The sequence below is a fragment of the Aspergillus candidus genome, assembly GCF_002847045.1.
Source record: "Aspergillus candidus strain CBS 102.13 unplaced genomic scaffold BDW47scaffold_58, whole genome shotgun sequence".
NCBI lineage: Eukaryota > Fungi > Ascomycota > Eurotiomycetes > Eurotiales > Aspergillaceae > Aspergillus > Aspergillus candidus.
In genome coordinates, this window is record NW_020194063.1 from 1 (window position 1) to 23,879 (window position 23,879).

At 54.3% G+C, this 23,879-nt stretch overlaps 4 protein-coding genes across 4 annotated transcripts; 1 reads left to right on the forward strand and 3 right to left on the reverse strand.

Annotated features, from left to right (window-relative positions):
* Positions 1 to 137: 137 nt before the first annotated feature.
* On the reverse strand, positions 138 to 5,396 carry ino80 (chromatin-remodeling ATPase INO80; the record flags this gene model as incomplete). Its single annotated transcript, XM_024816907.1, has 3 exons — positions 138 to 331; positions 395 to 4,241; positions 4,302 to 5,396. 3 exons carry the CDS (start codon positions 5,394 to 5,396, stop codon positions 138 to 140), a joined length of 5,136 nt encoding a protein of 1,711 aa, XP_024668682.1.
* A 1,935-nt stretch (positions 5,397 to 7,331) lies between these two features.
* Positions 7,332 to 8,825, forward strand: BDW47DRAFT_71887 (zinc-dependent alcohol dehydrogenase). The gene is made up of 3 exons (XM_024819689.1): positions 7,332 to 8,245; positions 8,314 to 8,668; positions 8,772 to 8,825. The coding sequence occupies exons 1-3, from the start codon at positions 7,595 to 7,597 to the stop codon at positions 8,816 to 8,818; spliced, it is 1,053 nt and encodes a 350-aa protein (XP_024668683.1). The 5' UTR covers positions 7,332 to 7,594; the 3' UTR covers positions 8,819 to 8,825.
* Positions 8,826 to 9,621: 796 nt separating this feature from the next.
* On the reverse strand, positions 9,622 to 14,229 carry BDW47DRAFT_120129 (bifunctional K:H/Na:H antiporter NHX1; the record flags this gene model as incomplete). The annotated part of the gene is made up of 6 exons (XM_024815449.1): positions 9,622 to 10,862; positions 10,916 to 11,575; positions 11,634 to 11,783; positions 11,849 to 11,884; positions 12,639 to 13,871; positions 13,929 to 14,229. 6 exons carry the CDS (start codon positions 14,227 to 14,229, stop codon positions 9,622 to 9,624), a joined length of 3,621 nt encoding a protein of 1,206 aa, XP_024668684.1.
* A 1,055-nt stretch (positions 14,230 to 15,284) lies between these two features.
* Positions 15,285 to 19,139, reverse strand: steA (sexual development transcription factor SteA). The gene is made up of 6 exons (XM_024813992.1): positions 18,608 to 19,139; positions 18,320 to 18,453; positions 18,117 to 18,216; positions 16,508 to 18,043; positions 16,325 to 16,408; positions 15,285 to 16,265 (listed from the first exon to the last, which is right to left on the reverse strand). Exons 2-6 carry the CDS (start codon positions 18,441 to 18,443, stop codon positions 16,013 to 16,015), a joined length of 2,097 nt encoding a protein of 698 aa, XP_024668685.1. The 5' UTR covers positions 18,444 to 18,453; positions 18,608 to 19,139; the 3' UTR covers positions 15,285 to 16,012.
* Positions 19,140 to 23,879: the final 4,740 nt, after the last annotated feature.

Sequence of the window (23,879 nt, forward strand, 5' to 3'; positions counted from 1 at the left end):
AAAAAAAAAAAAAAAAAAAAAAGGAATAAAATAAAATAAAATAAAATAGTAGAAAAATCATAGAATGAGAATGAGAGAATGACGAAGGGAAAAAAGAGAAGAAAGGAAGGGAAAAGGGAAGGGAAAAAAGGAACCCATTAGGCCAGTCCCCCATCCCCATCGATCAGTCGCAGTCGTTCCTTGGTCGTTTTGGCGCGCTTCGAGGAACCCTTGCCGGTCCCTCCGCGGCCGCGTTTGGGCACGGGCGTCGACGACGGCGTGTTCACCGTCTCGGACACCGGCGTCACCGCACCCGACGGCTTCGCGCTGGCATCGTCGAAGTTGCCTTCGCCTGTACAAATGGTCAGTCGGTCTACTTGCAATGCGGAAAAGATGGGAGGAAAGGGAGACCCACCCTCGTGGTACAGTTCGTCCATCGTCACGTCCTTCTTTCGCTTTTGCGCCGCCTTCTTGCCAGCCTTGGCCGCCCCAAACACCTCCCCCCGGTCCAGCGCCTCCTTCTCCTTTTGCTCGATGAGCTCCGCCTGCTCGTCGTCCGCCAGCCACAGCGCAATGTCCTTGGTCCGGCTCTCGCGGTTCCGCGTGTTGAAATCCACGCCGCCCGCCGCGCCGCCCGAGATCACCACCCGCTGCACCTCCTCCTTCTGCAGCGCCCGCTTGCGGATCCGCTCCTCGATCGTGCCCCGCGTGATCAGCCGGTACACCGTCACCTGCCGCGTCTGGCCCAGTCGGTGCGCCCGGTCCATCGCCTGCGAGTCGATCGTCGGGTTCCAGTCCGAGTCGTAGAAGATCACCGTGTCGGCCGCCGTCAGGTTGATGCCCAGACCACCCGCCCGCGTCGACAGCAGGAAGACGAAGATGTCGGACCGCTGCTGGAAGTCCGCCACCGTGTCGCGCCGGTCCTCCAGCTTCGTGCTGCCGTCCAGCCGGCAGTACTTGTAGTTGCGGTACGTCAGGTACTCCTCCATGAGGTCGATCATCCGCGTCATCTGGAAGTAGAGCAGCACCCGGTGCCCGCCCGCCTTCAGCTCCCGCAGCAGCTCGTCCAGCTTGGCCAACTTGCCCGAGTCCGTGACGAACCGCCGCATCGACGGCACCTCGATGTGCGTGTAGCGGCCCTTGGTCGACAGCGGCGCCGGCAGCATCGGCGCCACCGCGTAGGGGGCCGGGTCCACCCGCTGCTCCAGGATCTGCGCCTCCACCTCGCGCGACGGCGTGCTGTAGAGCGCGTGCCGGACGGAGATGGGGAACAGGAGGCGGTCCCGCATCTCCTGCTGGGTCGCGCTGCTGGACGACGAGAGGACGATCGGCGGCGCCGAGGCCGCCGGACTGGCGCACGGCTCGATGGTGCCGAGGCCCTCGCGGGCAAAGCTCGACTGGGACACGGTCATGAGGGCCCCCATGCACCCCTCGGGGAGGATCTCCTGCACGGCGCGGGGGTCGTTCCGCTCGACGATGTTGAAGAGCGTGTGGGGAAGGAGGGTGGTGGCGGTGGTCTCGTCCGCCTCGTCCGCGTCGTAGGCAACCTGCAGGCGGGCCAAGCGGTCGTGATGGTGGTGAGGGGGCTGGCCCCGGCGGCGAACGGCGCGCTCAAACACGCCGAGCCGTGCGAGCGTGGCCGCCTCGCCCACGGAGGTGTCCGCAAACCGCAGGAACGCAAACGCGCCGTCCTCCGCCACGCTCTGCCGGATGTGCTCCGGGGCGAAGACGTTCATCAGGTGGGCCAGGTACCGGCCCCGGAACCCGGCGTGCACGTTGTCGGGGCCGGCGACGTCCAGCCGCCCCGCCGAGCTGCACAGGAGCCGCGGGAGCGGGTATTCGATGAGGTTGCGCGTCGAGTACCCGACGTCGACAAAGGACCCCTCCCGGACGAACGACGCGGTCTCGGCGAAGAAGGCGGTGGAGAAGGGTGACTTGGTCTCGGCGCGCTCGAACAGGTCCGGGTGGTTGCAGACCTTGCGGAACTGCATCACGAGGTTCATCAGGGTGGTGCTGTCGGCCTCGTCGCCCACGGCGGCCTTCTCGATCAGGTCCATGATGCTGACGCGGTTCCGCAGGTTGGTGTAGTAGGCCCGCTGGCGGTAGGTGAGGTCGCAGAAGATGTCCTTCTCGACCTTGTCGCCGAGCTCCTGCTGCACGTGTTTCTTGACACGGCGCAGCATGAAGGGCTTGAGGATCATGTGGAGCCGCTTCAGCTGGTCCTCGTTCAGCTTGGTGTTGCTCTGGGCGTGGGACTCGATGTCCTTGGAGAACCACTCGCTGAACTCGTCGTGCGAGTCGAACAGAGTGGGCATGATGAAGTGGAGTAGGGCCCACAGCTCCTGCATGTTGTTCTGGATCGGCGTCCCCGTCAGGAGGAGCCGGTTCCGGCAGGAGAAACCCAGCAGGTTCTTCCACCGGGAGCTCTGGGACGACTTGATGGCCTGGGCCTCGTCCAGGATCATGTACTGCCACTTGACTTTTTGGAAGTACTGAGCGTCCAACACGACCAGCTGGTACGAGGTCACCAGCACGTGGAACTCGGACTCCTTGGTGTAGGTGATGTGCTTACGGTCCCAGAACTTGCGGAGGATCTTGCGGTCCTTGGCCGACCCCCAGTACGGCAGGACCTTGATGTTGGGCACGAACTTGGTGATCTCCTGCTGCCAGTTGTGCAGGGTCGACGCGGGGGCGATGACGAGGAAGGGGCCCCAGATGTTGTGGACCTCGGCCAGGTACGCCATCACGGAGATGGACTGGATGGTCTTCCCCAGGCCCATCTCGTCGGCCAGGATGCCGTTGATGCCTTGCTCGTACAGGTTGACGAGCCAGTTCAGGCCCTTGAGCTGGTACTCCTTCAACTTGGCGTTGAGCATGGTCGGCTGCGAGATCTCGATGTCTCCGAGACTGGTGGGGTTTTGGAAGTTCAACTCGCCCTCGTCCATCGTCGCCATCGGATCCTGCTCGTTAAAGGCCCGCGCCCGGTCCTGAGCCTGCTGGACGGCATTCTGCGCGTTGGCCCGCGCCGCGGCCTGCAGGGCGGACTCGTCCTCGGCGTCAAAATCGAGATCCTCGAAATTGGTGACCTGGCCCTCCGCACCGGACGCGGCGGCGGCGGCGGCGGCAGCAGCGGTGCCACTGCCGCCGGTCTCCCCGGCCGTCTCGCCCTCCGCGTCGTCGACACCCTGGATCTTGCGCCCGATGAAATGGGAGTACAGCTCGGTCTGAGAGATGAGGAAGTTGAGCTTGCGGCGCTGGCGGTTGGCCTCGCGCTCAGCCTCAGCCTTCTTGGCCGACTCGATCTCCTGTTTCTCGGCGAGACGGCGGAGGTCGCGCTCCTCGCGCTCGTTGCGCTTCCAGAAGGACATCATCTCGCGCATGGTGCGCTTGGCGCGGGCCTGGGTGTCCTTCATACTCTTGTTGGTACGTTCCTGCCACTTGCGGGACTGCTTGCTGGCCAGCTGGGCGGTCTTGCGCAGGTTCTCCTGGCGGGTACTGAGGGAGATAGCCTTAACCCGGTAGACCTTGGGGATGTCCTTGCGGGCGATGTCGCGCCAGATCTGCTCGTAGATCTGATTGTAGCCCTTGGTCTCGTAAGCGGAGACGGGCACCGGGGTTGTTTCCTTGGAGCGGCCGCCCTTGGCTTCCTTCTTGAGCGTGTCCTTGCGAGGGGCGGCCGCGGCCGCGGCAGCGGCAGCGGCCTCCTTGGGCGCCAGCGGTAGGGGTTCGTCGTTCTCCATGGCGGCGTAGGCGGCCTCGGCGGCATCCTTCTCGGCTTGCTTCTGCTCCTTTGACTTCTTGGGTCGGCTGGAGTTTCCGCTGCGGCCGGACTTGCGGCGGGACGGGGAACTGCGGCCGATGTGGAAGGAGCTGGTGGTGCCGCCCTCGAGGTTGGGAGCCAGCGGGGTGACCTCACCGATCTCCTCGGGAGCCGTGACGCCCTCGAGGGCGCGTTTGGTGGTCTTGATCTTCCGCTGGGCGCGCTCGGCCTCGCGCAGGAATTTGGCCTTCTCGGCGGAGTCCTGGGCCTTGTGGGCCTTGCGCTCGGCCTCCAGCTTCTTCTGCATCTCCAGGCGCACCGTGTTCTCCCGCCGGCGCTTGCGCTGCATGTCCTTCTTGCGCTCCTTCTCATCCTGGACCTCCTTGGCCTGGACCTCGGCGATGACGGAGGATTCGTTGGCGAGGCGGAACCGGTCCATGCCCAGGGCAGCTTGCTTCTCGAAGGTCTTTCCCAGCCGGACCAGGAAATCGTGGCGACGGCGCTGTAGAGGGGTCAATTGGTGTCGTGTGTGCACAAGGTCCTGCCATGGTCAATCACGTACCTTGCGTCGAATATTCTCGGCCTTCTCGGCCCCGAAGGCGCGCTTCTTGCCCTTCAGGGTGTAGCGTTCCCGTTCGGCCTCGAACCCGGGGCTCTCGACGTCACTCTTGTCCGCATGGTCGATGTCGGCCAAGGCACGATTCACCGCTTCCATGTCACGTTCGGAGAGCATCTTGCGGGGCCGTGTGGGGTAGGTGATGTGAGATCCCGGCGCGCCGTTGGTCGCGGCGGCATCGGCCGCCTTCTTGTCGGCGTTCCGGCGGCGGCGTTCCGCGGGGGTCTTCTTCTCCGGCCGGGGCGCCGGGGTGGTTTCCACCTCTTTGACCGCCGGGGGCGTCGCGGCCACGGCGGGCGTGGGGGCAACGGGCGCCGGCGCGGGGGCGGGGGCGGTCGCCTGCGGGGCGGTGTCGGGGAGCGGGGAGGGCCTCTTGGGTGGGGAACGTTCCTCCGCCGGACCGGACAGGATGCTGGCGAACGACATCGGATCGGCGGCTCGGGCGGGTTTCTGCGGGGGCACGAGGGTTAGGTTCTGGGGTCTCGGGAGGGCGCGTCCCGTGGACGAGGGGGCTGGTCCTACCGTTTCCTTTGGGGGTGAGGCGTGTGGGGGTTCTCGCGCGATGGCGGACGGGTACCCGGCGACGGCGGGACCGCCCACGGGGTACGGCGAGTCGGCCTCCCGCTTGGGCGAGAGGTAGCCGTCGAGTCGACCGGATGGATGATGATTGCGGGAGGGCGAGTGGTGGCCGTAGGCGGAGTTCGCCGGCAGTGAGGAACCGGAGTAGGGTCGCGGCAGGGGAAACTGCGGCGTGCCCGAGGCCGAGTGGGAGGAGTACGGTGCCGCCGGCTCGGAGGGATGGGAGCCGGCCCCGTTCAGCGGGGGCAGGGTGCCGGGCAAGGGAGACGGCGCATGGGCGTAGTGCGGGCTCCGAGACAGCGAGGCGGGCTGGGCCGGGGGGAAGGCCGGCGGGGTCTGGGGGGGATGCTGGGGATATTCATTGTTGGGATAGTAGGCGCGGTTCTTGTTGGAGGGCGAATAGGCCGGATACCGGGATTGCGAGGTCGGGGACTGGGGGTTGTACGGCGGAGCGCCCGACATGGTGACCGCGAACGCCGGGCACGCGGCGACGAACGGAGATGGACGATTCGCGATCGAGGATGGAGACGGCGATTAATGGGATGACGGGGGGGATCGGAAAAGCGTACGATCCGTCAGGGTACACCGGCGCCAGCCATGCGCGAGACGAATGGGGGAGGATGGAACGTCAGCGACTACGCGTGATTGCAGGACACGGGTTCGATCTTTGGAATCTTCTGCCGGGGGTGTTAATTCACGGTCCGGAGTGGAAAAGGGGGTGTCATGAACTGAAGCAGGAGGAGGAGAAGAGGATGAGGTAGTGATGGGGCGATGAGGGGATCCAGGATCTGGTGGGTAGAAAGGACGAAAGAAATGGAGAGGTGGGAAGTTTGGAAGGGGCGAAAAGGAAGCAGCGAACGGAGGATCGTCAGCGGTCGATCTTTCTCTCTTGATGGGAGGATGAAAGGACTACCACTGGAGGGATTTTCTGAGAATGATGAATTGAAATGACTTACCAGTCCACCGTCCGATCGATGGAGGATTGAGTCGAGCGAGGTGAAGCCCGTCAGCGACGCGCAGTCGGTCGGTTGGAGGAGTTACCGGATTGGGAGAGAGGATGAGAGCAGAGGGAGAAAGATCTGGAGAGATGAAGGAGGAGATGAAGGAAGGGGAAGATGATGCAGGAGAGGAAGAAGAGGGGAGAGAATGGACCAGATGGGGGAAGAAAGAAGGAGGAAAGAAAGAATGAGAAAGTGAAGTGGAGAGAATGAGAAGAAGAAGAGGAAGATGGATTGATGATTCTGGGTCCGTAGAAAGAAGAGACGAGAGAGTGAGGTTCATCGTGTATGGTACGGTCATCTCCATACTATTTGGTCTATATAATACGGTATTTGGGTATGGAGACAACGTGCAATACATTACTCGTATAGCCAACCTGAGGCATCCTCTCCATCACTTCTCTCTCTCTCTCTCTCTCACTCTCGATACCTGCATTCTCTCCATCATTCTTCTTGTTCGATATATTCGATCTTCTGGCATGGAGTTGATCCGAGAGACTGAGAGAATGACACCATGTCCAGGCTAGACCCATGAAGATCATACTGTCTGGACGGTAATCTCGTCTTCTAGCTTGTCAACGCACTGCCATTGCATCCGAGAGCAAGCTCTTCTACAGATCCTGAGAGAAGCAGAAACATGTGTAAAGCATCACTAATAGTGCAGGCCCCTTCAATCCACGCCCGGTACATCATCGGGGTGGGACAAAGCAAGGGCAATACAGAGGATGCTCCCTCCATTTAGTACTCTCATCCGATACATACTCCCCAATGAGAAGAAGAAGCGAACACACCTCTTACATGCCAGTTCGGAAAATGCCAGGCGAGGTCTTTTCTAAAGATTACCCATGGATAGCTGGCCAGCCAGTGCACAGTCCCTTCAATTTTGGATTGATCCCGACCTGTCTGGGTCGAGACTCAAGACACGTACCTCCACAACAACAAAGGAGAGAATTCTCTCTTGTCCAGTGACTGTCAGTGGCTTGTTCAGTAACAAAATCTGTGGATTGAGAATGGAGATTATCTGGTGGTATTCACTTGCTGTGTCTTCACTGCAGTGCAGAGTACTCGGGAGACTGACTGAACCACTGGTGTAGTCACACCACAGACAACCAGTGGCTGTCACCAAGAAGGGCATATCAGAAGGTATAACAAGGGAACGTGATACTGATGCTGCGATGTGCCACTGAGACTCGGAACATCCATATCACCCATATCCATATATCCACCCCGCCCGTTCATCCCTAGTAAAACATAACCAGTCAATCAACCTCCATCAATCTCAACACAGTCTAGACCACCACAATTTTTCACCCCCATCAGCCAACATTAGTGTGTGACAGGGAAAAATCAAGCGAGCAATGGCATGATGCGATGGCTGGGTTGTCGTGCGGAGAAACCAACCCGCTCCAATCTGGTGACGTCTTCTACTCCGTCACCTCTCGTCATGCACTACCGTGCAACCTCTTCGTCTGGCAGTCACTGGCTACCTATTATTAGTGACTGTCTTTGATTTCAAGGGGGATAAAGAATTGGCTCTTATAAGAACCATGTCTCTCGCTGGCTGATGTAACTTTCTTACATTTCTACCCTACTACACCTTCTTCTACATCTACATCTCCCACCTCACTACCTCTACCACTACCGCCCAAGTATACCACCAAAATGTCCCTCCCAGACAAGCAATGGGCCCAGGTGGTGGAAAAGAAGGGCGGCCCCCCAGTCTACAAGCAAATCGCCGTCCCCAAGCCTGGCCCGGACGAAATCCTCGTCAAGATCCGCTACTCCGGCGTCTGCCACACGGACCTCCACGCCATGAAAGGCGACTGGCCGCTGCCGCTGAAATTGCCGCTGGTCGGCGGACACGAAGGCGCGGGCGTGGTCGTCGCCAAGGGCGAGCTGGTGAACGAGTTCGAGCTGGGCGACCACGCCGGCATCAAGTGGCTGAACGGCGCGTGCATGACCTGCGAGTTCTGTCGACAGGGCGAGGAGCCTCTGTGTCCTAATCCTCAGCTCTCGGGCTATACCGTCGACGGTAGCTTCCAGCAGTATGCGATCGGCAAGGCTGCTCTGTCTTCCAATATCCCCAAGGACGTGGCCCTCGACGCGGTCGCCCCGATCCTCTGCGCCGGTCTCACTGTCTACAAGGGTCTGAAGGAGTCGGGGATCCGTCCCGGCCAGACGGTCGCTATTGTCGGCGCTGGTGGTGGATTGGGCTCGCTCGCTCTGCAGTATGCCAAGGCTATGGGTCTCCAGGTGGTTGCTATCGACGGGGGGGATGAAAAGAAAGCCATGTGCGAGAAGCTTGGTGCGAAGGTAACTCCCTCCCCTTCCCCTTCTCTTATACTTCCCCAAGAAAAACCAAAGAAACTAAAAGAGAACAGACCTACGTCGACTTCACCAAATCCAAAGACGTCGTCGAAGACGTCAAAGCCGCCACCCTCGACGGCCTCGGCGCGCACGCCGTCATCCTCCTTGCCGTCAGCGAAGGCCCCTTCCAGCAAGCCGCGGGATACGTGCGCTCTCACGGATCCATCGTCGCCATCGGTCTTCCCGCACACGCGTACCTCAAGGCGCCCGTGTTCAACACCGTCGTGCGCATGATCAACATCAAGGGCAGCTACGTCGGCAATCGGCAGGATTCGGTCGAGGCGATTGAGTTCTTCGCGCGTGGGTTGATTCATGCGCCGTTTAAGACGGTGCCGTTGAAGGACCTGCCGCAGGTTTTTGAGTTGATGGGTTTGTTTCCTTTTCTTCTTCTTCTTCTTCTTCTTCTTCTTTTTTTTTTTTTTTTTTTGTATGGAAAGTGTTGTCCTTGAGAGAGTATACTGACAATAAACAGAACAAGGCAAGATCGCAGGCCGCTACGTTCTCGACGTGCCGCAGTAATCAATCATCATCGTCACACCAAACCCCAGACACTATCAACCAGTTGAATGGCCAATATCGATCTCATCGAACGTTGACGAAAGAAACAGATACGAAACAGAATGACATGACTAGCACCAATAGCTAATACACATAATGAACCATTCCATATAATGTCTTCCTCACATAGGTTCTTCAAGAGAAGATATTTATTTGTAAACAGTACTCCCGTAGTAATCAGGGGAATCGTCTCTCATACCGCTTTCTCCTCATTGCTGAAGTAAATGAGCGATGGATAGATAGATAGACAACATGAGATCTGTGCATCTTATGTTGGAAGAGAAGATAGAGCCGTATGACGATACAATCAAGTTTTACCATTCTAGTCAATCATGGCTGTTCTAGATGTAAACCTCCATGTTTACTCCAAGCTTGCCAATCATATAGTTGAGAATAATGAAGATACTAAATTGACCTAAGTATTGGTCCAGACTCTTACTAACCCACGGGTTTACAGAGCATCGGCGAGTTATAGAACTATCACCGTCTAAAGAATACTAGAAAATAGAGGAAACAAACACGCTGAGACAGACAGACATACATCTCTATCCGAACATCAACTCAACCAGTCCAGAGTATCCAGACCCTGGACATCAAACCATAATCGATGCCAGTGAACATCACCAGTCAATACCAGTGCACATCACAAAAGATACTAGTGAGTATCACCAATCAATAAGTAAACTGTCAACAAACCAAGCAGGAATCAACCAAAACCAGCAAGGACCAGAAACCGGGAGTTAAGAAAATCATAGTACAAGTCATTAAACCGCCCCCGGCCCCGGTCCCTTATGATTCGACTGGTCGAGCAACAGTCGCGGCTTAATATAATCCTCATCTAGCTGCCTGAACCAAGCCCCATGGTCTCCGGACGGCCCGCCGGAGAACAAATCGCGGATTGCGTCCCGGGCGCTCAACCCCGAGGCTGCCTCGCGTCGCAGAGGGGACATACTGGCCGTCTCTGCCGCATGCGGGCCGCTGGACGGCATCGGCTGTGAGGGTGATCGTCGCAGTCGCGAGACTGACGGGGCGGTGGGTGGCAGGTCCTCGTCGTCGTTGTCGTCCACATCGATTTCAAACGCGTCGGGGTGGTCCGGGTCAGACAGTCGACCCTTGCTGCTCGACCGCAGGCCGAACTCGTCCTCGCTGGCTGCACTGCTGTCGTCGTGCGGACCGGCACCCCCGAGAAGGGTGGCTGTCGAGGATCGGTCGCGCGGGGTTTGCGTATCCCGAGGGTTGTATGCATTCGAAAAGAGACGCGTGTGTCCGCGACTCCGGCCGGACGACGACGCCCGTGGGGGACTCGGCCGGCGGTTGTTGCCACTCGAATAGCTATCGGTCCGCTCAAGATCCCCTCGCGGCGTCACTCCGTCCAAGGGGATGGTCGAGTCCATGCGGCGAGGGGTGTACCCCAGCGCCGTGTCCGAACGCTTGTAGTATGTGCCCCCGTGGGTCACTTCGATGTCGAACTCGTCATCCGACTCCAGCTCCTCCACGACACCCGTGCGGATGCCGAGGATCTCCAGCATGCGCGCGGTCGTCCCGCCGAAGATGATGACGGTGAGCACGACCACCACCAGGACGGTGGCCCGGAGAGCGGGCGCGTTGACCCCTTTGAGGCCTGCCGCCAGTGCGACACCGACTGCGCCGCGCAGCCCCGCCCAGAAGAGCATCGCCTGGTAGGCAAAGGGCAGCTCGTCCGCAACCTCCTGTCCACGCCGGCGGGCCCGGTATCGAATGAACCAGTTGATCGCCTTGGACAACGGAAACACGGCGAGATAGCGAGCAAGGCAGATGCCGAAAATCGACACCATGATGAACAACGGCTTGAACTGCAGGTGGCGCTGGACCAGCAGATCCAGACCGAGGTAGATGAAGATGAAATTCTCCGACAGCTGGGCCATCACCTGGAATAGATACTTTGTGGTCAACTGCGTCCGTCGCGACATGTTGTAGTAGGCATAATGTTTCAATGTGATCCCACAGAACAGGAGCGAGACGATCCCTGGAAACGGTCAGCAAACGCGGTGGTCACCTTCCAACCATGGAGTGACATACCGGACAGATACACGCCGTTGGAGAAAAAGTAGCTCGCGTAAGCGATGAGGATGATCAGACAGCTCTCGATCTTGGGCTGGCGGCGCACATGCGTGTACTTAAGCCCCAGGGCGGTTATGATCCCCACGATGATACCGACCAGCATACTGCCAAAGAAGACGATCAAGAATAGACCGATGGCCTCGAAGAAGTGAAGGAAGGTCAGCGATTCCGCATCGTTCTCCGCATACTTCTGGGCCGTCTCGAACAGGACAATAGCAATCGCATCGTTCAGGATCGACTCGCCGAAGATAACCGTGTAGAGCTTCGGCTCGACCTTATACAGGTTGAAGATCGCCAAGATCGTCACCGGGTCGGTCGCAGACAGCGTCGCGCCCACCGAGATCGCCTCGACAAAGGTGATATTCAGACCATCCAAGGGGATCCGCGTCCAGACGAACAGGACCGATCCCAGCACAATCGCAGAGATGAAGGTCCCCGCAAACGCAAACGTCAAGATCGTCCCGATATTGCGGAAGAAGTTCGCTTGGTGTAATTCGTACCCAGACGCCAATATAATCGGAGGGAGAAGCAGGTTGAAGAAAAATTGATAGTCGAAGGTAACGCTATCCTGAATGGGCGACTCGGGGCTCAAGCGTATAATCAAGCCGACAAACATCCCTACCCCCCACGTGTCAGAAGGTGGTCCTTGGCCCCTCCGGAACTCGAATCGACGTACCCGCAAAGATGGACAAGACTGTTTCATGGACGGCTTGGATCTTCTTCTGCTGCAGAATGTAACTCGTAAAGAGCGCGAATATCAACAGCATGATCAGAATGAACAGCGCCCAGGAGCTGAAGAACTCCTTGGTGCCCGCTTCGGGAGCATCTGTTTCAACCACCATGGATTAGACATCGCTCGTAGAACCGAGGTCGAGGGTGAGGGGCGCGTACCATCGTCGGGGTCAGACTCATATTCGGCGACTCTTCCTAGGAGTAGCAGTCGAGGTATCAGCATCGGGCGTTTCTATTTCTCTCGTTTCTGCGCCATCAAGACGAAAGGCAGTCGGCACGGGAATAACGCATAACAGCTCAAGAACTGGACTGGCAGAAAGAGATCAAAACAGGAAACCAAACAAACAGCACAAAAGAAATTCACAGCCAAGAAAAGGGATACATACGGAGCAAATGAAGGGCACCGCCCATCAGTTGTTCAGCCATTAAACTGGTTGGTAAGATGAAAGAGTGAAGGCAACCACGACGGCGAATGACACCACAGTGTTAACAACTGTAGATCAAGGCGCACATAATCCCAGACACTAATCCAGGACGAAAGAAATGTGTAGATAGCCTTACAGACGGGGCGTTGGAGAGAGGATGGCAGGATGGGGAAGATGCAAGTCAAGAGTGAATGAGAAGGAGAGCTCGGACGGGACAAGGAAGGACAAGTAACGGTCTAGTCCCGGTTTAAGCGCGTCCATCTGTCGCCCGGCCCGCCGATCCTCCTGGCGCATCTCTAACTATCTGCTATGTCATAATCTGACTACTCCGTACCCATTGAATTAAATCCGTTCAATTTCTACAAATCATGCCTCGGATTAAATGACCAAGTTAGAAAAATAAAAAGTATTAAAAAAAGAATATCACCGCCCCTCAGAAAGCCGTCCAGTCAGCCACGCCGCCACGAGCGCGGCGCAGCCCCCAAACCGGAGCACCCATCCGACACTATCATCCCAAGGCTCACCGCGAGGCTTCTGAAAGACCTTGAAGATCGCACTGCAGATCAAGCTGGACACGATCTGAGGAGATGAGACTGCCACGTTGTGGAGCCCCAGGATGATTCCCGCTTGCGCCAGATTCTCGTCGTCGTCGGTCGCCTTGCCAGTCGACGACCCGTGCTCGAGGTCGTCGCTGTTTGGATCCTGCTCCGGCTGGCCGTCCTGGAATCCACGATGCAGATCGTCAGATTGGTGCATCTCTGCCTGGTTACGTCGGACTCGACGTTCCGCGTCAACTCGCGCAACCTCCGCCGAGATCAGCGCGAACGGGGCCCAGAGCGTCATCGCCCAGGATATCCCCACGAGACCGATGACTACGGTCGCCGCCTGGTAGCTGTAGATAAAGAACGTGCTAAACATGCAAAGCGTGAAAAGAACATGGGACAGGAGCCACGCCCGGCGAAGAGTAAACCCCGGAATCTGTAGCTTCGATCCCCACTTAGCGCTGCCCTGGGAATCTCCATCTTTGTCCTGAGGCATGTTCGGTGCTGGCTCGGATGTGGTCCCGACCGGCAGGCTTGAGATTGACATCCTCCTCGTCTCCAGGAACGATTCCTGCTCGGCATTGCTATCGACAGGTATCCTCCCCGAGCTGTTCGTATCCACGGGTCGGTACGTCGGAACGACAAAAATGGGTAGCGTGAGGTTCGCAGCGAAAGAGACGATTGCGTAGACCAGCAGCGCAAAGGTTCCTATTCTCGTAGCCTCTTCCCAGGCGTCATCGATCTGCCTATCGGGCAAATTCGGATGCTCCTCGAAGAGAGGATTGACATAAAGCTGTCCGATGTAGGTGGTGGAGTAGAAAAGGAACGGGAACCAGCCCACCCACGCGGCGACCTGGACCTCGCAGACTTTGGCGATCTGAGGCGGTAGATTTTTAATCGATTTGAATACCTGCCTAAAAAAGGTCGTGATACCGGGATTGCTGGAGGAAGACGACCCCTCAAGCCGGGGATCTCGTTCCTGGATGTACGAGCAACTGACCAGCAACGTGCTGCAAAGCAAAATTGACGCCAGCGCGCACAGCACCTGGAACTGGGTATTTCCAAGGAAGGGAATATACCGTGGCAGGTCCACGTATCCAAAAATGTATCCAAGGATATTGCCCACCCCGGTAAGACGGCTCGCCCAAGCGTTTGCCGATTCCTGCTGATGCGTAGGAGCATTGTCCACGATGAAACATCGAATACCTGCTTGAACTATAGACAAAATGTCAGCAGCGGGCAACGTAGGGAACAGGGAACAGACAGCCATACCGGTATTAATCGCAAAATCCAAACAGTACATGAAAATCGTCGCCAGGACGATAACAGCCGTCCTAGTACCGGCCGAAGTCGAATCAACGCCAAAGATTCCCAAAAACCCTGCAACTATCTCCTTGACCCAGGCAAGGGCAAGCAGCGCGAATATTGTCCCCGCCCCACCCACAATCATAAACGGCTTCCTTTTGCCCCACGATACGCGGCAGTTATCACTGCAGATGCCAATATACGGCTGCACCAGGGCTCCTGTCAACGGACCGGCAATCCACACAAAGGCAAGCAAGGCCTTGCTCATCCCGAGAGACAGTAAGTACGGCTACAACCATATCAGTTAGCCTCCAACTCCCAAATAACGAGGCAGCCGGTACACTTACCGATCCATACGACAGCTCAACAGACCATACAACCTGAAGTCTACCCGACATGTCAATCGCCAAACGAACAAGCAGCAAGGAGAGTCAAGAGCTTACCCGCCAATACTCAACGTCAACAAGAACAAGTACCAACTACTCCTCGTCTCCGCGAGATCACCCGCGTGAGCATCCTGCCGACCAGCATCCCGTCCACCAGAATCCGGCAGTAAGTCCACATCACTATCGTTAAACCTGCGTTCCGGACCCACTAGGGGCGAGGTCTCGTCCGCAATCCGTCCATCGGTGTCCGTCATTGATGCCAGACTCCAGGACTCACAATATCGGGCTGATGATGAAGAAGGCTCGAGCACACCCAGCTAGATAAGCTGTATTCCCAAAATACGAATAATATAGTAGATAGGTAAGGACTAAGAACGGCCAGCGTTCATGGGTCCCGCGGTGCGCCACGCCCTGTGCGGAGTGTAGTGCGGAGTACAAAGATGGTGTATTATCAGCGACGATAGAAAGCGTTATCGAGCGTCTGCGAGCGACCCAGACCAAGTCACTCAAAAGGACTGAATCACGATTATTCTTAAATAAGTGTTTCCCGCGGATAGTGTTTGAAGGATGTTGGAATTGGAGGTTCTTGTGATGGCGAACTGCGTCGACGTCAGCAGGCCAGCCACGTGACCCGGTCTGGGCTGCGGTTTGGAGGGCGCGGAGTAATTGCTTCAACAATGAGGATGGTCGTATTATTACTATTGATGAGAATGGTTCGGATGAATAGAAGCATGCGGTGTTTATATCATGTGGGGTAGGATTCTGAGCGCTATTCCTGGTTTTATAGTACGCTTTGTCTACCTAGTCTCCAGGGTCTTTTTTAGCGCTATTATGATATCACAGATTACCGCGGGATCACGTATTTCGTCCTGCCTGGACAGCCTGAACAGATAGCTCCCTACACTTTTTGGGAACTACAGTAGAGAAAAATCAGAAGCTACAGGAATGACTTTGAGATATTGTTGTTGATTTTTACTGACATCTCAAACTGTTCGTTCCTCAGAACGATACGCCACTAGCAAACCAATTCGCACTGTGCTTCTTCTGTCCTACCTACCTTCCAAAGTCCCAATATAAACAGCTGGGAGTATAAAAAAATAAAAAATAAAATCAAAGAAAACATTATCAACAGAGCGCAAAATGACCAGACAAAACTAACGAGACAAATGAAACAAGGTCAAGGGAAAATAAAATAAAAATAAAATGCCAAGCAGTCAAGGAGGGCTAGCTATGAAAGTCACAATACGCGGCACAACCAGCGATGGTTTATATGGAAACAAACCCCAGCGCGAGCGCCAACAAGAGACAAAGGGTCACCCCGGCAATCCTGTGCTGGAAAATGACCCCCCGACCTTCCTGTAGCAAGAAAACAGGGATCGAAAAGGAAGACCCACGATATCAACAGAGCCACCCGGGTGACTCGCCAAATAGGAGACAGGAACAAACAGAGAACATCAGGCCTGCCCGATAACCGAGCAGAAACTTGCCAACATGGAAAGACACGCGAAGATATGTCCATGAATCAATAACTCTATTAAAAAAAAGAAGATAGGGAGCGAAAAGAAAAATGGGTCACATGAGGCACAATCAAGTGTTCTCATGCGGGAACGATGGCTGGCGAAGAGGTCAAATGACAGCGGATCGGAGCGAGTCCCACCATGGCGCTTAAATGTGCTGCTGCAGAAGTTGAGGAGCAATCAAGTGCGTCCCCATCATCGAGGGCATGGCGGTTGATAAGGTCATGGCGGGCGCCATCGACGCCATACTGGAGACATGGAGCATCGAGTGCGGCCCCGTATCCACTGGCGAAGAGTCTTCATCTGCCGAACCAGATTCGTTGTCCTCGTTTTCCAGATCTTCCTCGTGAGGTTGGAGTGGCGGCTGTCCGTCTTGCTGGGCCTCATGGATCCGACGGTGTCTGGGGTCAAAGGTTAGACCTTCCTATCTGGTGACGCAACGGGTACCGAAGAAACTTACTGTGCAAGGTTGTCGGAACGAGAGAAGGCTTTGTTGCAGTATGGACAAGGGTACGGCCGTTCTTGCGTGTGGGTCCTCACATGTCTAGACGCTAAGTGTTAGACGGCGGTTTCAGGTCTGAGAAGAGGAACCCAATCACGGGGCGCAATTGACGTCAAGGGCTAGGAGGGGACTGCAACTCACCGTTTCAGATGCTCTAGTCTCTTGAAGAGTCGCCCGCATGAGGGGATCGGACACGAGTGGGACTTCTGAGGGTAAGGCCCCAGTTCCATCATGGTCGCGCTGCGCGCGCGGCGGACAGGACCAGGGGCGAACCGATCCCCCTTGTGCGTCGCACTATGCTGAACGGCGTTCTCCAGGGTCTCGTTGTTGGGGAGCGCCGCTAGCTCATCGGCGGGGTTTGCGATCGTCAGGCCATTCTCCGGGTTCTCCTCCAACCCCGACAGCGGGGTCCCATTCCGGGACATCTCCTGGAGCAAGTTTTTCTGAGGAAGCATGGCCGACGGGTATCCATTCACGGTCCGATGCGAAGAGTCCTGGTGCGACTCCTCGACTTCTGCCACGGGGGCCACCGAGCTGGAAACTGAGCGTCGCAGATCGCTGGGCCGGTGCGCGGCATAGCTGACCGGCGGCGGTGTGTTCGTCACTTGCGACTGCGCGGCGGCCACGGCATTGGCAGCGCCCGGCGGGATGGACGAGCGCCGTCTGCGCTGCTTGTATGTCGGGGAACCCTCGATCATCGAGTAGACGTTTGAGTGGAACGACCTCGGTGGGGGCGGGAAGTGGGCGCTGGCGAGATTGGACGGGGGGAGCTGCATCATCGGGTTCATAGCGTGAGCTGACGAGAGCTCGGGGATGGCAGTGTAGAGACCGGTATCCTCGTTGGCGATATAGGCGGGCTCGGCGCCCAAGTGGGAGCTGTGCTGGGGTGGTGTGACTGGCTCAAAGGACAACCCTCGGTTGCTGTAGTCTTCATAGTGGGAGGAAACAAAGGACGGGGCTGGCGAGTATTCGACAAAGGTGGGCATGGATGCATGGCGCTGGTGAATCCGAGCCATCGGCATGCCATTGCGGTCGAACTGGATGGTGGTGTACTCGGGTTCGCGCTTCACAAGGCCCGGAGCCATGGCACTGGACATGGGAATCGCACTATACATGGCCGGGTGCCCAGACTCGTCCGGGAGAAGGGGCAGCGTCGGCGGAGCCATGTGGGGAGCCATCTGGGGGGGAGGCATTGCGTCAACGCTCCGAACCACTGGGGATGCGGGTTGGCCATATGTCGTACTTGCGTGTGTGGCAAACGATGAAGAACTCGCTTGTTGTGCCTTTGTAAGTTGCTCGTACAACGACTGGGACGAATCGTATTCGAAGGACAGGGCCGGTTCGCTGACGGCCACCGTGGTAGCCTCCTGACCCATCTTCTCCCGCTTCAAATCACGTTCCAACGCATCGAGAAACAGGCGGTCGTGCGGCACGCTGTACCAGTAGAAGACCTTTTGCTTTTTCTGCGTGCGGATGCAGTTGTTCTTGTACAGGAAGTCGAGGAACGGGCTCTTGGGCTCCTCCAAGGTGGCATCGGTACCGGCTTTGAGATTTCGGAGGTCGGAGAAGATGCCCTCCTCGAACTTCTTCGAATTCTTGACCGGACGTCCAAAGGCCTGGAATCGAAAGGCCAGGCATCGAACAATGTCGGTACCCGACACATGAAAAAGGTTACTCCTGCCGCCCAGTCAGTCACGAGCGTCATTTTTTCTTCCCTTCACAACCCGCGATGGTCTGCGGACAAACGAACCAGAGGACACAGGAGATATAGTCGCCGGTCGGAAGCAAGAATCGTCGGATCAGTTGATCAGGCTGCCAGTCCACAGGGGCCGACAAGAGGAAATATTTCACTATAGAGGGGGATTCGAGATCAGCCAGCGGACTCGACAAGGGATCGAACCTCGTACAGGATTCGAAGGGATGGAGAACGAATCACGACAGTGTCCGACTCACAGTTATCAACTTGTTGCAGGGCGACTTGCGCATCTTGAGGAAGGCTCTGCTGCGCCTCGCTCGAGAGCATGAATGTCTCTGGTTTCTGAGGAGGTGCCATCGGGGCACCAGGTTGAGGATACATGTTGCCAATTCTATTCTCACATCATTAGCCCAGTGGTGCTAGATGGGGGAGGGATTGGAATCGGCCCTTGCGAACAACGAAAGAACGGAATGGGTTTGACCAACGCCAGCCCTTTCACTGACCATCGTAGGATCAGACTTCCACGCCAAGGAGTTTGTACGTACCGTCAGAACAGCAACCCCTCTTCTAGTAGATTCTTCAAAGAGAACGATGGGGGACCAAGTCAAGTCCAAGGTAGTGACGGTCGAATGTCAACAAGCGATGATATAACAGAGGCTATAGGCACACTCAGAGGAACCAGCCTCCCGGAAATCGTCGTTAGGCGCTGACGGCGTGACACCCTTTCACAAAGAAAGGGACAAAAAAAGAAAGGTCGGGTTGGAGGGGCGATGGAAGAAAGAAGGCAATAGAGATGAATTGGGCCAGCCCACTTCCAAGTCTCCTTGAATAACTCGCACGGCGAAAGAGAATGAAAAAATAAAATAAAACAGGGAGGGGGGGAAGAAACGAAAGGCGATGAAAGGAAAAAAAAAAAAAAGAAGGCCAGTCGCGCGGAAGTGAGGAGGGAGAGAGGAGAAGAAGAGGAGGAAGAAAGAGGAATACCAAGTGAGGTCAGGGTCCCTTTAGTTATTTTTCCAGGCGGTTAGAGTAATAACAACAACAGTTGCCAGCAGTACTCAGTATACTACTAGTGGGATGGAAGAACAGTAATAATCATCATCAAATATGGGAGCGAATCGTCGTAATAGTAAAAATGATTATTATTGGGATCAAGAATAATAATATTAATCTCAATAAATAATTAAAATCAAATAAAATAATTATAATCATGATAACCACCATAATAATAAAATTATGATAATAATATAATAAACAATGGAGGGTACTAATAATAATTTCCAATCAATAATAATACACCATGATAATAGCAGTCACCATGCTCCACCCTGGTAATTATACAATCATACAACATTGTACAGAGTACGATCAGTGATTGATCTTGACAATTGAACTAAATAGATCAGGAGATTATGTTACTGATACTTGGCTTCAATACAATATAAATTGAAAAGTCAGCCAAAGTCATTACTAGTCAATATTAAAGACCTTAAACTAAGCCTGTACCTTACCTAGAGTGTTCAGGAACAAAGATGGAGGAAATCTCCATCGATCCAATGTGACCATACCGTGTATGCTCATTTCAGATACGATACATGCAGCCAACCCGGCCACCCATCAACCAATCCCGACCATCCAGGGACGGGTCGGCAGTAAAAAGGCCGGGTCATTTACTCTCGAGACCCGTACCCGTATGTATGGACCATGATGAGTGGGGTTTCTCCCTTCTGTCAACTTCGGTCCCCCAAGATTCCACACGATACTAAGTGTACTAGACTACTAGGTACTGGTAGTTGGGTACTCTTCCCCTCCACCACGACCGTATACCCGTTATTCTTACCCGGGACCCATCTCCCGGACTAGTTAGGCGAGGCTGGATGTTGAATGGACTGCTCAAATCCGGATTTAGATGGAGTACGAGGGTGAACTCCCGACGCCTTGACCAAGCGTCCTGATTCTCCTTCCCCATTTATCAACACGAAGCTGACTACTTGATGCCCCGGGGAGTCGAGGTCGTTTGCGAGATTGACGGATGGTGATCTTGATCTGTACTGGAGGAGAAATCAGATTGTTGGTATTAACATAATATAAAATTGATGAATATAAATGAATAGCTTATATAGAGAAATATGGGCATACAAAGTATAAAGTATAAATGAAATATAACATAATATAAAACTAAACATTAAATATTAAATATAGAATAGAAAGGATGGGATAAAAAATAATGAAAGTAAGGATGGAAATAAGATGACATGAGCTCATCCATGGTTGGTGATGGGGACACTTCGTCCCAACCCAGTACCTGCCTCAATAGCTTCACTGGGTGTTCTCACGCCTTTGAGAAGGGGAAATAAAAAAGAGATGCATACAATAGACTAAGATAATGAAAACGAGCGAAAGCCTACGTAGAATATTGGATATTCTACATATGCACCGCACATCTGGTCCAAGAGGCTGGCCAGCAGATTAATCATTAGTGGATTAATTGTCGCAAGCACTTCTGCAGACATTAGCACATCCCCAAAGTCTCCCCAGCGGTTAAACAAACATCATGGGTCCCTTGGTTGGCAGCTGAGCCGGGAGGGATGGATGGCCGGGACTGAATCGGTCCACCCCGTCGTCAACCAACCACGACCACCCAATGGATCATCTAATAATATAATTTCAATGGATCCAGTTCCCTAGGTAGGTAGGTTCAATGGTCTTCTGGCAACTCCTGGATTTGAAGATACCAGTCGAGACCACCGCTGGACTTTGGGACCCGGAGTCAGGGAGGGTCAAGGAGTGGAGACCGCAAACAATGCCAAGCCTGCACAACCCGATAAAACTGGCGCGGGAAACAATTGTGAAGCATCCGCCCCTTGTTTCAACCATTTTTTTTCCTTCTTTTTTTTTTTTTTTTTTTTTTCTCCAAGAAAAGTAAAACAGAAAAATAATAATATTTCTGTGATTTCAACCTGGAGTTATTTCGGAATCCCTGCAGGCGCTTACAACCAACCAATTAATCCCACCAGACAATAGTAGTATCTTTCCCCCCTTCCACCACTCCAGCCTTCCGGCTCCTTAATTCTCAGTCCACTATTCCCGTCCCAACCTACGGGACTATTCTCCTTACAACTGGCCTAGTTTATGTTTATGTATATAGGTAACGACTAAACCACACTGTGAAGGCCCTAGATAGAGGCTAGAAGGATGTTCCCGAATCCGCCACTGACTCCTGCCTATCTAGGTAGATATCATCGGCATTTTCCACCCATGCTTACCTTACCTCCGTCTTTTCTCTTTCACCACAAGTCCACAACGCAATCGGTGCACAGTTCGAGCTCCCTCTTGTCCTCCCTCCCTGTTGTGCTGAGGGGGAGATATGAGTTCCGTCTGACCTGACAGGTCAACCACCCCTTTCCCCCTGTAGTTAGCTACGTTCAGGGTCATCGATCCCGCAGGTTCAGAGTGCCTACTTCCTTTGTCCCTTAGCTATACAGTGCTGAGTGACAGCCAGTCAGCCTGACGAGGAAACGAATGGCTGTTGGAAATGGACTTATCTACTCGATCGATCCTGCGAGCAGGCGATGGATCCAGGTTACACTGGGAGGTGGTTTCCCGCATCCCTCGCCGTGTAAGCAGAGGACCCAGAACGCGTGATGCTCTTTTGTTACTCTCAGTGGGCTAGGTAATCTCAGCGTGTACGACACCTGGGTATCCAATCAGCACTCGAACATGTTGTGCTTGACATTTCAATATCAACCGTAGAGGAGAGGTGCCACGACATAGTTAGCCCGCGCTGAGCTTCGATATCCCGGAAAAGCAAGACTCGCCAGATGACTCGTCCAAATCACTTGTCTCTCCTCGAGCTATGGTTCCTTTGTTCAACCTCTATCTTTAGGTACGTATATAATTTGCCCAACGCCCCGGCCACTTGTTCTAGATTCAGGGCAGAGACCACGTCTCCATCGAGGTAAGCGATGGCTGTCAACCATGGAACGGGACAGTTGGGTTCCCCACAACAGGTCCCCATCCAGGCCCTCAGTAGGAGCAAAGGCTCAACAAGATCTGGACTTGTCGTGAAAGTGGCGCACTTGTTTGATTGACTAATCTTTTCATCATTCTTAGCGCAGACTCGGAGACGGTAGGTTCGGCACTTGTTGGCCGCGGTTAGTGGTAGTTACTGGTTAGTTAGTGCTTCAAGCAGGTTGTGCGGTATGTGGCAAGCGGGATGGATGTTCGCTACCCAGCACCTATTCATCATGTGCCGTGCCAACCAATCATACCTTTTTTGCCCTAGAGAATCTTGCCGATGGATCATCCCCTATCATAACTACATACAGGAATTTGATCACGGCATGTATGTATGTCAGTCGACCACAGTAAAGATCGACGGTCATCCAATCCCACATCGCAACCATCGCCCTCGAGGCAGACGAATGCGGGGTTCTGCTATGCAAAGGGGGTATCTTCCCATTATCAAATGGGAGGTCACAAACCCGTTGAAGAAGAATACCATTCTCTGATCCTTTCTAGGTACTATACAAACCCCTTGGCCACATACCATGTATGTATGCAGCAGATAAACAACCCAACGGTCACCATCCGACCTAACGAGATCTGCAGGGTCAGGTTGGCAGTGCCAATGATCTACTATGATATAAGTATGATATGGTATGTTATGATATGATATATGACACCGGATAGACGGATGGATATGACAGCCTCAGAAACCGGTAAGAACCGCCACATAGGTACTACCTACACTATACTAGGTAGTAGGTACGGTACAGTACTACTAACTAACCAAGCAAATCCCGAATTCTATCCCCAAGCAGTAGGAGAATCATCTCTAGTCACAATAATAGCCGATGACGATGAAGATCACAACTTAACAAGATCACACAAGATCTAGAATTATATTCCTGCCTACCTGGAAAATGGGGGGACCATGGTCACTCACAGACCATACGTAACTTACTCCTAGTAGTGGTCTCCTGCCCTCTTCGTTCTACCGGCTTTTTTTTAACGTTTGTTGGTTCGATCCGTTGTGTGCCTCGTTCAATGGGTAGGTACTGTACTAAGGTACGGAGACCTGCTAAGGAGACCCACAATTGGTTCTATACTTTTTTTTCTCTTTTTCACTTTCCATTTCGGCCGAAGTATGGAGTTCCGAGTCGACACTACCATCTTACGATTGTGGATTGGATTTGTTGGTGGATTGGTGGGGTCACTTGGTGGTTGTGGATTTGAACTGTAGTAGTAGATATTAGATTGTATCTTAAGATAATCTCATAGAAAATTCTCCTCCATCTAGGTTCCTAGTCCACTCTCTCGATAGTCCCACAATGAAGGACTAGAGGATGTAATGCTTGACTACTCCCTACAGCAGTTAGTTCATACAATGCAAGTAGCCACCTTACCTACATACACACATACTAACTAATAATATAGTTACCACCCGGGAGAACGGAAGACCTCGCATCATCCTTGTCTTCGTTATAGAGCTGCCAGGTCCCAGAGACCCTATTGTCGGAGACATATACCCCATTGTTAAGGCTTCTCCGAGAGACTTATATTAAAGTCTTCTTCCGCAGTGTTCCGTAGATTATATCTTCTTATCTTAGAGTGCTGCTGCATATTAAGTTTGATTATTGTCTGCGAGGAACAATCTTGGAAGGTCTGGTGGGTCGGCAGTAGTCAATTAGGGCTTTTTTTTACCTTACTCGTTCTGCTTTTCGGAAGTGTGGTTACTGGTTACCTACTTACTACCTACTACCTACGAGTAGGCATTTTACCTCTCCTTTTGAGAAAAAAAAAATATAACAATGA

Excerpts from the sequence above, each read along its gene's own strand:
- BDW47DRAFT_71887 (XM_024819689.1), top strand. The coding sequence starts at position 7,595 with ATGTCCCTCCCAGACAAGCAATGGGCCCAGGTGGTGGAAAAGAAGGGC. Across the intron at positions 8,246-8,313 it reads GCGAGAAGCTTGGTGCGAAG|ACCTACGTCGACTTCACCAA; the intron begins GTAACTCCCTCC and ends AAAAGAGAACAG. Across the intron at positions 8,669-8,771 it reads GCAGGTTTTTGAGTTGATGG|AACAAGGCAAGATCGCAGGC; the intron begins GTTTGTTTCCTT and ends GACAATAAACAG.
- steA (XM_024813992.1), bottom strand. The coding sequence starts at position 18,443 with ATGTATCCTCAACCTGGTGCCCCGATGGCACCTCCTCAGAAACCAGAG. Across the intron at positions 18,217-18,319 it reads CCTGCAACAAGTTGATAACT|TGAAATATTTCCTCTTGTCG; the intron begins GTGAGTCGGACA and ends CCCCCTCTATAG. Across the intron at positions 18,044-18,116 it reads TATATCTCCTGTGTCCTCTG|GAGTAACCTTTTTCATGTGT; the intron begins GTTCGTTTGTCC and ends ACTGGGCGGCAG.